Raw genomic sequence first — 16194 nt, forward strand, 5'->3', positions numbered from 1 at the left:
AAATCCCTCATCTTGACTCAAATAAAGTCGGCCTCAGGCTCTTGGATGTGGTTGCAGACTTGGGTCCTTCCAATTTGGCCATCACCAATGGATGTTGTTTCTCTTAGGACATGCTTATCTGAGGAAGTGGCTGCTACTCTCCAACCCTGATGACTTCTCTGTTGGGGCCAGAGGTTACCTGAAAGCAAGCCTTTATGTGCTGGGGCCCGGAGATGAAGCACCTGTGAGTATATTGCCTAGGTCCTCCTCATGGCTCCTCCAATTGGTAGGAGAGGCACCAAACAAACAAAAACACAACTTGAGTTATTCTGATCTAAAAAAAAAATACATGCTAATTATGAGAAATGTAGACCACGTGCAAAAATATAAATAAAAAATGAATCACTCATAATTCTACCATTCAGAGACAGCTGTGATTCCTATCTTGCTGCATATCCTCCCAGGAGGATGTACATATGTATTTTTCTACTTTGAAAAAAATTGGTATATTTTAGAGAGAGAGAGAGTGCATGGGTGGGAGGGGCAGAGGGAGAGGGAGAGAGAATCTCAAGCTAACTCTTTGTGAGCATGGAGCCCAACGAGGGGATCTCATGACCCTGGGATCACGACCTGGGCCAAAACCAAGAGTTGGATGTTTAACCTACTGTGCCACCCAGGCGCCCCATCTATTTTTTTTATTACTTTTTAAAACTGAGATATAATTGACATATAACATTATATTAGTTTCAGGCATACAACATCACGATTCTTTATTTGTATATATATTGTGAAATGATCATCACAGTAAGTGTAGTTAACATCCATCACCTTTTGTGGTTTCAAAAATATTTTTTTCTTGTGATGAGAACTCTTAAGATCTGTTCTCTTCAGTAACTTTCAAACATACAATAGACTATTATTAACTTGAGTCTCCATGCTGTATATTACATCCTCATGGCTTACTTATCTGCTAACTGGAGGTTTGTACACATTGACTCCCTTCCTCCTGTCCCCTTTCCCCCACCTCTGGCAACTACTGATCTGTTGTATATTTTTCTTTTTTGCAAAAATGGGATCATTCTCTATATTCTACTCCAACCTGAATTTTATCACCTGAGAATATACCATTATCATCTTTACACACCAGTAAGTCAAGTTCAAGTTGGAGATGGGAAGAATGATGAGAAAGGTGTGCAGAGTTGGGGAGGTATTGGCATCTTTGTATGTTTGGCAAAAAGAGAGAAGGTTTGGAATAGTTGTGGGAGAGGAATGAAAAGTTACTTCCAGGTAAACAAAGATTTCTGAGCCTACCTGAGTGCAGTGCCCACCCTGGGTTGGCAGCTTTGTGGTAGAGCCTCATGATACTCGGTGGCCTGGAAGCAGGAGGATGGATGGCAGAGGTGTTGGGCGTGCACAGGGCAGGACTAGTGGAAGCACAAGAATGAGATAGCCTGGGCATTGGGACATGGCTGGTGGTGCTGGGTGGGCAGGATGCAGGAGTGCAAGGCTTTGCGCTGATGAGGGGGACAGAGAATAGCAAAGGGCTGGGGAATGCACATTTATTGAGCACCTCCAGTGTGCCAGGCTATGTTGGGAGCCCCGCTCTGAGTGGGAGGTTGGAGCAGGCCAATAGGTTGGCAAGCTATATTCAGAGACGGGTTTTAGTGGTCAAGGTTTTGCTAGAGGAAAGGCTCTGAGTGGCTGGAGATTTGAGATATGACCATGCCTCTAACAGCCGAAGGGCAGGGGAGATTAAGGTGCTGTTGGTGGAGGAAGGGGACCATGTTGGTGAATGACTTGACCACATAGATATTGATTATCTTATGGGAGAATTGGAACTCAAACAGGCAAGTGGTGAGGCAGGTACTGAAGTCATCAAGGAAAGGTGAGCATGTGTCCTCGGCTTGGTGGATGGTAGAATGAGAACTAGGGGACAGAGTGGCACATGTGGGTGATGGGCCTTCTGGATAAAAGACATGGTGGAGTGATGGTGGGTGCAGGTGCAAGGTGTGGCCTTCTCTTCCCAGCCTGTGATAGCCAAGAGGAGAGGGAGAGGCAATAGTGGGGAATGCAGATCTCCAGGAGAACAGAGCAGTGAGAGGCAGAGGGAAAGTTCTATGATGATGTCAGGAATAGCAGACTGATGACAAGGTCTCCACAGTGGAGAGGGTTAGGGGATGGAGAACCCAGGGTTCTATGCTGTGCAGGGGGCTGATGGAGCTCCAGTGGACGAGCCCCACCCAAAGGCACCTGTCCATCTCTCTCATTCCATACAGTCCGGTCCTGTCCTTCTGTAGCATGTCTTTCCGAGACATTGTGCCATCTTGCTCCTTCTCATGGCATTTCTGAGTCTATTATCTTTTCCTAAAACATTTATTTCTCCTCTTCCTGTTAATTGGAACCTTGCTTTTTCCTGATGAAACCACTTCTTTTGAAACCAACTCAGAAAAAAGCCCCTACTTTCTGGTCCGACTCTCCATGGGTTCTGGAGTGGGAGGAGCAGCCATCTCTGGTTTCCTCTGCAGCCTCCCAGCCAGCAGCTCTTCCCAGCATCAGCACTGCCTCCTCCTTCAAAGGCTGCATCGCTGGTTGTTTTCCCCTCTTCTGGGCTGTTACCTACCCCTGGCATAGACAGAGCTGTCCAGGGGCATCCCTGCTTGCAGATTCTCATCTTTGCCATTGTCCTGAGGTGTGACACATCCTCACTGATGAGCCACCAACATCTGATTTTTTTCCTTTAAGGCCCTGAGCTCAGAAATCCCTCTCTCCACCACTCTTTGCCTTTTTTCTCTGTCGCCCCAGCTGAATGACAATCCTTCTTTCCTGGTGTTACAGCCCCCCGATCCCTCTGTTTGCCCAGCCCATCAGTGCCCTTCTGCCACTCTCCAGCCTGAACCCCATTCTCCATCACAGCTCTCACCATGTGCTTACTGGTTCCATACTAGGGGTTTCCTGCCACACCTCATAAACCCACTGTCCCCCACTGTCTACACCACTCCTTGGTCCGTTTTGGTGACAGAAGTCACCTGGAAGTGCTGGCTAGATGAACATGGGTGCTATCAACGTCTTCTTTGACTTGGTTGTGGTTTACTCCTTATCCCATTCTCCACAGTGGCTGTTTCTAAACTTTGCTGTCTTTCCTAAGCCCCAACCTCTGTCTCCTTAGGCAGAGCTGCACAGTGGTGAATGATGTAAACCCTTGGAGCTCCCTTGATCCTCATTCCTGACTTCAGTTGTCTTCCCTCCCTTCCCCATCTTCCTGCCTCCTTTGTCATGTGCTTGAATCCTCCGCCATCTTGTTCCCTCTGCCTTCCTGGTGTCTTCTCTTCTACCCTTGGATCTGTACCAGGCTCAAGATTTCCCCACCTTCAAACATCTTTGTCCACGTCCCCCATTTCTCCCACCGTTCTCCAAGCTGCTTGCAGGCTGCTTCCAGGCATGACCAACTTCTTCAGGGAGTGTGCCGGGTTGCTCTTCCCTACTCCTCTACCAGCTGCTCATTCCTCCTCCTCTTCACTAGGATTCCTGCCACCTTCCTTCCCTGAAACCATATGCTGGATGGAGGGTTACCATGGCTAACCTCAGGGGCTCTTTTCTGCTATTAATCTGCTCCTTTCCTCCATAGTATTTGATTCCAGAGCCCATGACTTATTTTAAACTCTCTTCTCCCTTAGCATTGGTGATTCTCTCAAGTCTTTTTCTCTTTCTTAAAAATATGGATCCTTCAAATTCAGTGGCCGAGTAAAATTCCCTCCCTTGCCTCTTTGCTGTGTCCTTGACCCTCACTTTCAAGGAGTCCATCTCTGTCCATCTGAGACCCCTAAATCGTTCATGTCCAGCTTGGCTCTTCAGAGCTCCAGACACTCAGTTTCAGTTGCTCTGTAATAAAGCCACATTAATGCGCCCATCAGGCCCCTCTAGTTTCACATGTGAAAACCCAGGATCACCTGCTGTGTGCTTCTCACAACTGCACCCATCCTGGGGTAGGTGACATCTTAGGAGATGGCACCATTATGTACTCAGTCTTCATGGCCAGAGGCCTGATTTCATCCCTCATTCCTCAATCCCACATCAGTCAGTTCACATGCAAGTGGTTGGTCAGTCTTGTTGGTGTGACCACCTCAGAGCATGCTTCTCTCTCCCATCCCAAGACGAGAGTCCAAGGTCTTGCTCCCCTCATATCTCCCCTGGGCCACTGTGTGAATTAAGATATAGGTTCAAAGATACCCTGAATCATAGGCATTAAGAAGGATAGAGGTGTGCTTCTTTCCCTCCTAAATGCCTGGGGAGGCAGTTCAGAACTGGCATAGTGCTCCCACGATGACCAGAGACCCAGGCTCCTGGTCTTTGTCCTATAGTCATCATCATGCAGCTCCCATCTCATGGTTCGCGATGGTTGCTCCAGTTCCCATCATCAGGTCTGTATTTCCAGCCAGTGGAATGGCAGGATAGGAGCTTGCTTTAAGGGGGGCTTTCCCTGTGAGTGAGCTCCATGGGGGCAGGACCTCTGTCTGCCTGTTCACTGCTGCATCCCTCCTCCTTCAGCACATCCTGGTGGTCACTCACTAATACCAAATATTTGTTGAGGGAACGAACACATGTTATTGAAGACAGAGAGGCCAGTTTAGACCTGTCACTTCTGCACTCTTGTTAATGGGTGGAGCAGGAAGGAGGCCAAGGTTCGTGAATGCCCACCATGTGCATTTATGCATTATGGAAGTTGATTTGCCCAGCAGTCTGTGAAGTCTGTGTTACTGTTTCCACTGTCCAGGTGAGGAAGCAGAGAGTCTCGGTGGGGAGGAACCTGCCTGAGATCCCACGTTAGTAAGCAGCAGGGCGAGATCCACCTTTCTTTAAAATGTACCGTGTAAGAGATGTCAGTTGAAGAAGGGAAAATATTGTGCTCAAGAGCTCTTTAAGGAATCATATGTGGTTGCATTGTAGCTGGAGAGAAAGGACCCCTCTGAAGACAAGGAGGACATTGAAAACAATCTGCTCAGGCCAACTGGCGTGGCCCTGCGAGGAGCCCACTTCTGCCTGAAGATCTTCAGAGCGGAGGACTTACCACAAAGTGAGTCTGGGTTGGAGGCCTAAGACTGAGATTATGAGCGAGGTCCCTAGGCTGGGGAAGAAGTCACTGAGGTGTTGGCAGGACTCAGTTTTGCGACGGATGAGAAACCCATCCACTTGGTGAGCCATCATGTCGGTTTGCCTGGGACTGTCCTGGTTTCAGTGCCAAAAGTCCCCCATCCTGGGAAACCCTTCAGTCTCTGACCACCCGGGGCAGTGGGTCATCCTAGCTGTGGCCATGTCCTTATCCTCCCAAGAGAGACAGTGTGACCCCTGCCTGGTTTTTCATAATGACTGGCCCTGCACCACCCCCATCCCCTGTGGGCTCAGTGAATGCTGGCGGAACTATGCTGAATATTTTAAAGTCTTGAGTGTCAATCCAGGCACACATTAGAACGACCTGGGGATCTTTAAAGGTGTACAGACCTTTAAAGGTGTACAGGCCCCCCCCTTCCTGTGTTTCACACTGACTGGCTATGGAGTAGGGTTCACACACTGGGTATTGTTAAAGGGTAAGCCACTGTTTTGAAGCATGTATTGGCATCACCAAGCAGTTCTGTCCATAGCAGAGTCAGGGAGAGCATTTGCAACTTAGGTCCCTGTTTATAAGTTTTGCATAAAGCTAATTATTTGAGGTTTTGCTCAAACTTTGACTAATGACTCAATAAAAGAAACACATTCCTTCTGTACAAGCTTCACTGTAGCAAAATCATGGGGAAAACTTTTAAGTAAGTAATTGGTATTAGATGGGCATTACAATACATGCTTAATAATATTCTTCATTTATTGGCTGACACTATGCAGAAGTGAGGCTGGTGAGCGCCTGCAGAGGGCCGGGGAAATAGAAATGTTTGCTTTGTTCATGGTGAATGTACTATGTATTCAATTCTCTGCAATCTTGTTTAAATATAAATAAAAAGAAATAGGTGGTAAATAGGACATCACTATTTGCTAATTGTTGTTATCTGTCTTATTCATGTACACAGCAGCTGGTATATAATCTGTAACTGTCTCCTCCTCTCATTCATACACACATAGACTTTGATACATACTAGAAATATACATGTGCACATATCCATCTATCTGCGTATACATTTGTAAATAATATGACTAATTCAGTAAAATATTGGTTTGCAGCAGCATAGTTAAACATTCTTTTTTTAAAAAAAGATTTTTTTTTTTTTTGGTTTTATTTGAGAGAGATTGAGAGCAGCAGCAGAGGGAGAGGGAGAAGCAGGCTCCTCGTTAAGCAGGGAGCCTGATGTGGGGCTCGATCCCAGAGACTCTCGGATCATGACCTGCGCTGAAGGCAGATGCTTAACCAGCTGAGCCACCCAGGTGTCCCCAAAATTCTTTAAAAATAAAAACAGGGATCCCTGGGTGGCGCAGCGGTTTGGCGCCTGCCTTTGGCCCAGGGCGTGATCCTGGAGACCCGGGATCGAATCCCATTTCGGGCTCCCGGTGCATGGAGCCTGCTTCTCCCACTGCCTCTGTCTCTGCCTCTCTCTCTCTCTCTCTGTGACTATCATAAATAAAAAAAATAAAAAAAATAAATAAAAAAATAAAAATAAAAATAAAAACACTGGAATTAACCTGTTGGTTAACATCAGACCAATCACTGTGCTATGGACTTAAAGGAAATGTCAAACAGGCGCCAATGATGGGATACTATTATAACAACTTCCAGCCTTTTTCTGGATTGTTACCTGCCCTTAGTGATGTAGATTGCTAATCAATCAATCAATCAATCAATCATTTGGTGGCTCCATTTGGAAACTGCTTGAGAGCAGGGGCAGGAACAAAGCTGTTCAGGCTGGTAAGGGAGGAGTGTGTGTCCTCAGGAGCTGCTGTTCTGGGGCTCCCCAGGCTGACGGGGTGCCACAGCGTCTCTCTCAGGGAGTCTCAAGACTGAAGAGAGGGAGGGAGGTGGAAAGTCAGGTTTTGGAGGTTGGACGGCAGGCGGGCACTGACTAGCATGTTCTCCCCAGTGGATGATGCCGTGATGGACAATGTGAAGCAGATCTTTGGCTTTGACAGCAACAAGAAGAATTTGGTAGATCCCTTCATGGAAGTCAGCTTTGCGGGGAAAATGGTAAGGAGCAAGGAAGTGGGAGGATTCTCTTGGGAGGGTGACCACCAAGTGTCCCCGTGGATGAGTGCTGAGCAGAGTGAAGGCTGATGTGAGGCACGCACATAAGAATGTGCATTTGGAGGGGCTGACTGGGTGACACATGGTGAGAGACTCACCCAGGCCTGGCTCTCCGGGGCTGCCATGCACACGCCTGTGGATGGCTCTGCTTGGGGTGCCTGAGACACACAGGTAGTAGACACGGGGTGGACAGACAGTGGACAGATAAAGGACGGTTTGGGGGAAAATTAAGCGGTAGCATGCAAACCAGATGTGAAGGCATAAAATAGGGAAACTTTAAAGAAGGTAACAGAAACATAATGATTATTTTAAAAAACTGTGGCAGGAGTGGAGTGGAGAAAGTCCACTCTGGTGGGGGCCCTAGGGATGAGTCACATCTCTCTTCCCTGCAGCCTGCCTTTCTGCCCAGAGGCAGGGCTGTAACTGGGGCTCCCGTGGGCCCCCTCCCTCCAGCCCACCCCAGGCAGGCAAGCCCTCTCCAGCCTCCTATGCCCATCCGTTAGGCTCCCCCTGGCATCTGGGCCACCACCGGGCTTCAGCCTTACCCCTCCACGGCGGAGTCCCACAACTCCCACCCCCACCCCCACAGCCCCAGACCTTCCCGGGTCTCTACATCTCTATCTGCTGCCCCCTGGGCTCTCTGCCCCGCCTGCCCCCTCCCGAGAGCCTTCATCCTTAGCCGGTACCACCATCAAAGGCGGAATACGTGGGCCAGGCCTGCTTCTTCCCTTTGTTCTAACCTCCTCACATCAAACACGCCCCCCCCCCCGCCCCGCGCCCCGCCCCTTGCTCTGGACCTCACACCTGCCCCAGGGCCCTTCCCTCCCCTCCGCCCGCCGTCAGTCTCTTCCCAGGACCACGCAGCAGCCTGGGGTTCATTCTCTCCTCTGGGTTCTCCCCACAGAAAGCCCCAGAATAATCCGTCTAAAACAGCCCCGTTTGCACAATGAAGCTCAAACCGCACAATCCAGCTGAGCTTTCTTGAACTTTCTCGCCCGCCTCTCCCTGGCTGGAGTCAGCGCCCTTTGTGCTCCGGGGCGTGGCGCCCCCTGCCGGGAGCACGCAGCCCTGCAGCCGCGGCCGGGAGCGTGCAGCCCCGGGGGCTCCCTGCCTGCACCCCGGGGCGCACCTGCTGCTGTGGCCTCGGGTCCCCGCGTCCCCAGTCCAGCCGCTGTCAGCCGTCCAGCCGCCCCGCGCCCATCAGCCCGAAGCACTCGTGGGCCCTCGGCGACCCACGGAGCCCGAGGCCCCCTGCAGCCGGGTTTCCATTCCTGCCCGGTAATCAGCGTCTGTTTCTCCGACTTGTGGGCGAGAACCCGGTCCTATTATTTAGCTCCAACCTCAAAGCAGAGATCACGGTGGAAATGGTGGGGCAGTGACAGGTGGGCGCAGACTGGCCGCGCTCCCAGAGCCCCCAGCCCCTGCCCCCGCGAGGGGTGGAGGACGGAGCTCGGAGGTCGTGCCAACCTTGCGCAGGGTTCCACCTGCCGCAGAACCAGGGCTGGGAGAGCTGAGTCCCTTGGCTTGCAGGAAAATTGCCCCGGGGCAGGGGAGAAGGACTGAGAATTTGGGCTGGGTGGCGGGAGAGTGGGGGCCTTGCGGCCCGCTCCTCCTTTGCTCCCCAGGCAGAGGTGCGCAGGGGGAAGAAACCCCGCAGGTGTTAATAGGACAAGGGGGAGAAGTTTTAAAAATGAACAATCAACACTACAAGTTGAGGGTGGTGATGGAGGTGGTGTGGGTTCCCATTCACACAGCACTTGGCCATTTTCCTTTCACTCAATCTCTTCTTAGATGCGTTTTAAAAAGGAGCGGGATGGGCCAGCCCATGCCACCAACAAAGGGAGGCTCTGAGCTGGGAGTGGGGGACGGGGAGAGAGGGGTGTCCTGTCTGATGCCTACCAGACTTAACTCCCCGCCTTTTGTTTCTTTTCTCCTTTTATTACTGATGCACATGTTTACTAGCCCAGTTTGAAAAATTACAGAAAAAAAAGTAAATGAAATTACCAACAATGCACCATACAGAGTTCATTTTTGGTGCCCGATTTCCGGTTTTTTCTTCATGTATAGGTAATAGACATTTTCCCCAGCTCTTTATTTTGACTATTTTAAAACATTGAGAAAAGTTAGAAGAGTTACTCAAGGAACATCCCTCCCACTGGTATGACCTTCACTTAGATTGAAGCAACTGCTAACATTTTGTTGCATTTACTTTCTATATATAGATACTTTTTTTTTTTTCCTGGCTGAATCATTTGAAACCTAGTTGCAGATTATACTCCTAAAGACTTCAGGATACATCTCCTGAGAGAAAGAAAATTCTTTGTAACTCCAGTAATCTTATCACACCTACGAGGTTAACAATCATTCCCTGATATTATCAGATACTGGTTCATATAAATTTTCTCTGATTATCCCCCAAATGTCCTTTACAGCTGGCTTAATTTTGTGCTGATTTAAGACCCCACTAGAATTCATGCTCTGCATTTGGTCCTCTGTGGTCTTTCGTGTAACAGCTCCTCCTGACTTTCCCCCTTCCCACCCTCCAACAATTTTTCTCACCCCATGACATTGATCTTTTTGAAGAGCCCAGGCCATTTGTCCATGTTCTGGATTTGTCAGATTATTTCCTTCCAGTGTTATTTACCTTGCTCCTCTGGCCCCTGTATTTCCTATAAACTGGAAATTAGTTCTTGAGGCCAGATTAGCTTCAGATTCAGTATTTAGCAAGAATGTGTCAGAGGTGATGTTGTGTGCATTGTATTGCATCACAACAGGAAGCAACATGAGGTTGTCCCATCACTGGTGATGATTGATCATTTGCTTAAGATGGTGTCTCCAGATATATCCCTTGTCGAACTACCTGTTTGTACTTTGCAAATCATCTGGGGGTGGTATCTTAGCACTGTGTGCATATCCTGTTTCTCAGCAACTTCTTACCTAATGGTCTATGCAGCCATTGGCCTCCTTACCTGAACAAGTCATTTACTTGGGGTTGCAAAGTGGTGATTTTCTCATCATTCCTTCTCTCTTTATAAGTTAGTGTTTTTCTGGAAAGAAGAGCTTTCCTCCCCCCCCCCACCCTTGACCCCTTTCAATATTACTGTGGACCTCAATACCTTTTTTATTGATTCAACATGGTAAAATCAGTCATTGTGCTGGATGTATGAACTGTCCTGAAGTTGGCCAATGGGGCCCCTACAAGCTGGCTCCTCTATCTTGAACCTAACTCAGAGTCTCAGTGAAAATGTGGGACAGGTAACTCCGATCTTAAACTCTCTCACACTGAGGTGTAAGTGATCACTGTGGGTCCTCACCCAAGTGCAGTTCCTTGCCCAAGTATGAGGTCCTCACCCAAGTGCAGTGTTAGTTTGGGCTTGGGGTATGGGTCTGATGGCCTGTATCTAGCCTCAGGAGGGACTGTAACAGAATGAATGAAGTCGACAAGCAAGTGGGAAGGTGTGGCTGGACAGGCTTGTGCGACACTTCCACCAAGGACTGGGATTAATTTCCCAATTTGACAGATAAAGAAAATCGTATTTCAAGATTGTTTTTATTTTTTATTTCACATTCCCCAAAATAGTAGGGTGCTTTGATGGTGGTGAGAAGTAAGACTGACCTGCCTTCAAATTAAATGGCTTTTCCTGGAGCTGAGTCTCAGAGTTCCGGGGCTCCTGGCTACTTCTGGGTCCTCATGGCACCTTGATCTTCCAAGGTCTTCTCTTCTGAGATGCCCTTGGCTGGCCCTGGGGGATTTTCTAGGTAGGTGCAAATGGCTGTGGGAGATGATGGAGGTCGGGGATCCGACCCAAGCGAGGGACTATATAAAGCTGATTGGTGGGATCCCTGGGTGGCGCAGCGGTTGAGCGCCTGCCTTTGGCCCAGGGCGCGATCCTGGAGACCCGGGATCGAATCCCACGTCTGGCTCTCGGTGCATGGAGCCTGCTTCTCCCTCTGCCTATGTCTCTGCCTCTCTCTCTCTCTGTGTGTGTGTGACTATCATAAATAAATAAAAATTTACAAAAAAAATAATAAAAAAAATAAAGCTGATTGGTGAGCTAGTTTCTGCAAGAAGCTACATCTCCCCCACTTTCCCCCTAGAAGGAAGAGGCTTATTGTGATGGAGGCAGTTGAGCTCCTCCTTTCTGAAACCTTCAACCTGTTGGGTTCCCCTGGGGTCCCTGGACCTTTGTGTCACCCCCCTCTCTCCTCCAGCTACCCTTACTACCTGTCTCATTCTGCCTGTCCCTTTCCCTCAGCCTACCCGTGTGTCACTTTTTCTCACTACAGCTTAATCTGGAGTCCTGGGGTTTTGTCCTTTGTAAGCTCACCCAGCACAGCCTGCCCCTCATTGCACTTCCTCCTATGGACACTTGGTGGCACTATTATCCATGATGTGAACCATACCAACTATTACACAAACACACACCTGGTGAGAAGGAAAGGAGAGGTACTTGGGGGGCAGGGTGGGAGACTTTAAAACAACTTTTTTCCTGAATGCAAGAAAAAAAGTCTTGGTTGTAGGAAAAATTGGAGAAAGTCAGAGAAAATCAAGGAAAATGAAAAAAATTAACCATATTTCTGTACCCTTTGTCACTATGGAGATAATCACTGTTAACATTTGTGTGTATTTCCTTGTAGTATGTTTTTTTCTCTCCCCTGCTTTCACTCCCAACCCTCCCCTCTCCCGCGCTGGAAAAAAATTGGATTTAGATTAAGTTGATTTTCATTATTCGTGGGTCCCATATTTGCAAATTCACCTACTTGATAAAATTTATTTGCAATCCCCCTATTTTTTAAAAAGATTTTATTTATTTATTCATGAGACATAGTGGCAGAGACATAGGCAGAGGGAGAAGCAGGCTCCCTGTGGGGAGCCTGGTGCAGGACTCGATCCCAGGACCCCAGGATCACGACCTGAGCCAAAGGCAGATGCTCAACCACTGAGCCACCTGCGTGCCCCTGTAATCCCAAAATTAATACTTATGGTGCTTTCCTGAGTGTTTGCAGACTGAATTGGAACAGTGTGAGTCTGCCTTTTTGTTTCAGTTCTCCTATAAATATGTGTCCTTTACTTGGTCTACCTAGTGTCATGTTTTTCTCATTTTGGTGCTTTTTTTTGTGATATTACTGTTTAAACCCCCCCCCCCCCACCACCCCTGGGTAGTGCTGAAAGGCTGTCTGATATTTCTTTGTGCGAAAAGGCTGGGATGTACCTTATGAGAAAATATGCTAGATAAGCTTCATTAAAGTATGAGTTAGTGCTGCTGATGACGAATTCAATGTTAATGAATCAACAATATATATTAAATAAGATATCTTTAATCAGAAATGCACACGACACAAGGTTATGTATTGATTAGTTGACAAAAATGTTGTGACAGATGCTGGTAAGAACCCAACCCTGTAATTCCCCCAGAGCAATGGTTTAATATTCATGAATTCAGTGTTCTTGGTGATTTATAGAATGTGTAAGAATCAGGTGCAAGAATCAACTGTATGGGGACACCTGGGTGGCTCAGCAGTTGAGTGTCTGCCCTTGGTTCAGGGAGTGATCCTGGAGTCCTGGGATCGAGTCCCACATCGGGTTCCCTGCAGGGAGCCTGCTTCTCCCTCTGCCTGTGTCTCTGCCTCTCTCTCTCTGTGTCTCTCATGAATAAATTTAAAAAATCTTAAAAAAAAAAAAAGAATCAACTGTATCTCTTCAGTTTGTTCAACTGTTTTTATAGGTTAGTATTTTCTTAGGTTATTGAACAGCTTTTGAAATAAATTTTTGAGCATGATGACTTGACTTACCTGCAAAATGATTGTCATAAGTTTAGTTAACATCCATCATCTCATATAGGTACAAAAAAAAAAAAAAAAAAAGGAAGAAAAAAGTTTTTTTCCTTGTGATGAGATTCCCTAGAAACTACTATTTTAATAATTTTCAAATACATCATACCTACTCTACCATAGAATCATCATATAGTACATTACATCCCCAGTACTTGTCTTTTTCTGTTAACATAACTTGGAAGTTTTTTCACATTATAGAGCAGTCCTCATTCTTTTTAGAGCTACATAGTACCCCATTGCATGGATGCACCATCGTTTATCTAATCTGTCTTCTACTGGTGGACACCTGCGTTGTTCCATATCCTTGACACTTGAAAAACCTCATTACGTGTGTCATTCTACACATATGTAAGTGTTTCTGTATGATAAATGTCTAGAAGTAGAACTGGTAAGTCAAAGGGTTTTTGCATTTGCCATTTGGAGAGATAGTGGCCAGTTGCTCCCTGGAGGGTTGAGGTATTTTTTTTCTCCCACCAGCAAAATCTGAGAGTGCAGTTTCTCCATAGCCTTGCCAACAGAGGGCTATAAGATTTTAGAGAATTTTATGAATCTAATGGGTGAGAAATAGTATCTTGGCTTTGTGTTTCTTTTCTTATGAGGGAAGTTGAGTATCTTTTTATGTGCCTTCAACTCTTCGAATTTTCATTCACTCTCTGCCCATTGTCCCATGAGATTGCCGGTCTCTCTTCTTTCCTTACTCCTTTCTTTGCTGACACAGGAGCAAATCATGGCACCCATCTTTGACCCCCAACCTTTGCCTGGGCTTTTCTCACAGGGAGGTTGGGAGGGTGGGGACAGGGGCTGGCATTGAGTGAACCAGGGATGGATACAAGGTCCTGGGGCCCCCATGGAGGCTGCACCTTCATTTGATGGAGGAACTGAAGCCCCCAATCATATGCTCATTAAATGAGATAATGCACATAAATGCTTAGCATGCTGCAGGGCTCATAGTAAATGCTCTGAAAAAGGCTACAGGACGTGCACACCTACCAGGATGTATGTATCTGAAATAGAGTCTTTACCTGTTGTTCCTGTGGGAGTACAGGATGCCCTGGAGCTGGCTAAGAGGCCTGGCACCTTCCCAAGGGTTCCAAGTGCAGGTAGAGCACATAAGCCACGATTTGGATCTAATTTCCACCTCTGCTAGGCTTCTTGATTGTGGAAAGCCCAGTCTTAAGAGCAGGGCTGATCTGAGGCAGACTGGCTTATGGGGTTTGTATGTTCATGATTTCTCCTCTCATTTTCAGATGCTGGCACCTGGGCCAGGCCCTGGCCCTCCAGCTATCATCTCCCACACCTCCCACCTCCCATCTCTAATCTCTTAGGGCTCACAGTCTTCCAAAGGGACAGGTGGTCTGGGCTGACTGGTGCCCAGGCCTCAGGACCCCTAGGACAGCTAGTCTGGACTTAGGCCCCCACACTAAGGTCATGCCCATATGGGAGGTGGGGGAGGAGGATTTCCAGCCAGAGGTAGGAGATAAAGGTAGAAGGACTGTGGAATTCAGGCAATGTATCCCTCCCACCCCTCCCCCTTTCCCCTCCCACCCCTACCCCATCCCCTCCAGCTTTGGGTCTGATTTACCATGTAGCTTTGCCTCTGCAGTTCCCTGTGTCTGAGCCATCAAGGCTCCCAGGCTCTTCTGCCCAGCCTGAAGGGTGGCCAACATGGCAGAGAACAGCCCCTGGCTGGTGAGGTGGTCCCTAAGGGAATCCATAGTCCTCTCGGAGCTCCATCCACCTGTCCTCTGTGTCTTCTAGCTCTGCAGCAAGATCCTGGAGAAGACAGCCAACCCTCAGTGGAACCAGAGCATCACTCTGCCTGCCATGGTGAGCCTTGCCCCCTCCGGCCCATTCCAGGAGGCCCTGCGCTCCTGGCCTCCCTGATGTTCTGCCTGTATCCTGGACTTCCCCTTCTTTAAAAGAACCCCACCTCAACACATCTCTTTTCCCTCTCAGTTTCCCTCCATGTGTGAAAAAATGAAGATTCGCGTCATGGACTGGTGAGTGCTGAGTCCCAGAGTCTCTGGAGGTGGCTATCTTCAGGGCTCACTGGGTCCTTCAGTTTCCCTCAGTTCAGAGCATATAGTGGGAGAATCTATTTCAGGTGAGGGAGTATCCGCTGCTGGGAGGCCAGAGAAGGAGAGGGTGTGGGCTGTTCTTGGGAAGCTCACTTACAGGCCTGCCCCAAGGCATAGGAGGGTAGCCAGATGGGTACCTGAGATACCTTAGGGCAGGGGATGCCAGGAAGGCTTCCTGGAGGAGGTGGGGTTTTGTTAAGTCCAGCTTGAGGGCATTTCAGTGAGGAGAGGATCATATGCAAAGGCAAGGAAACTGCAAAGAGTAGAGCTTCTGGGTGGATGGACCATGACCCACCCTGCCCCAGCCCCACCATGGGTTGCTACCATGAAATGGTGTGGGGCCACTGCAGGCTTGGAACAGGTGAGGGCAAGAGCTTGTGGACATCTTGGAAAAGTGCTCTGCCATCTGCTGAGCACCTACTGTGTGCCAGACCCTGTGCTCAGCAAGTATTTCACATGTTGGACATTGCCTGATCCTCAGCTCGACTCCTGACTACTTTATAGATGAGGGGGTGACCTGTCTGAAGTGACAGCTGGGAAGCAGCTGAGGCCAAGATTGAACCCAAGCCTGCTGCTCCCAAAGCCTGTGTTCTTAAACACTGGGCTACCTGCTTCCCAGTACGCTAAGGTGATCTCTCTCACACCTGGAAGGCTGTTAGGGGTCCCCACGCAGGAGCACCAGGACCTTTCATACATCAGGCTTTCCAAAAAGAGAGTTGTCCTTTCTCTGCCCCCAAAAACTCTTGGCCATGTGGTTCCCAGCATGTTCTCCTTTGGTCTCAGGCCACGGCACCCCCAGCCAGCAGGGTAATGAGAGACCAGGGAAAACCCCCAGGCCACAGAGCCATTAAAGTGTGTGCCAGTTCCCCAGGCCGAGAGAAAACAGCTTGTGGGAATTAGAGAGGAAAGCAGTAGCCAGGAGGGCCAGGAGGGAGAGGCTTCTAGGGCCCTGACCGCAGGTATGTTCCGTGGGCAAGTGGTCTGGGGCAGAGATGTGTTCTCCATCCCCAGAACCACCTCTGCCTCTCAGTTCACGGTGTGTGTGCACCTGAGTGCGCTGCGTTGATGGGGGCCGATTGGCTG

General features: G+C 48.6%; 1 protein-coding gene across 23 annotated transcripts in view; it reads left to right on the forward strand.

Moving 5' to 3' along the window:
* Window positions 1-16194, forward strand: part of DYSF (dysferlin) — a 216916-nt gene that overhangs the window by 66255 nt on the left and 134467 nt on the right. For all 23 annotated transcript variants that reach the window (XM_072769771.1, XM_072769783.1, XM_072769778.1 and 20 more), the window contains 5 exons: window positions 108-223; window positions 4924-5050; window positions 7038-7141; window positions 14792-14860; window positions 14990-15033. In XM_072769771.1, the coding sequence (XP_072625872.1) occupies window positions 108-223; window positions 4924-5050; window positions 7038-7141; window positions 14792-14860; window positions 14990-15033 (460 nt within the window). The remainder of the gene's footprint in view (window positions 1-107; window positions 224-4923; window positions 5051-7037; window positions 7142-14791; window positions 14861-14989; window positions 15034-16194) is intronic.

Source organism: Canis lupus, chromosome 12, assembly GCF_048164855.1.
Source record: "Canis lupus baileyi chromosome 12, mCanLup2.hap1, whole genome shotgun sequence".
NCBI classification, from domain to species: domain Eukaryota; kingdom Metazoa; phylum Chordata; class Mammalia; order Carnivora; family Canidae; genus Canis; species Canis lupus.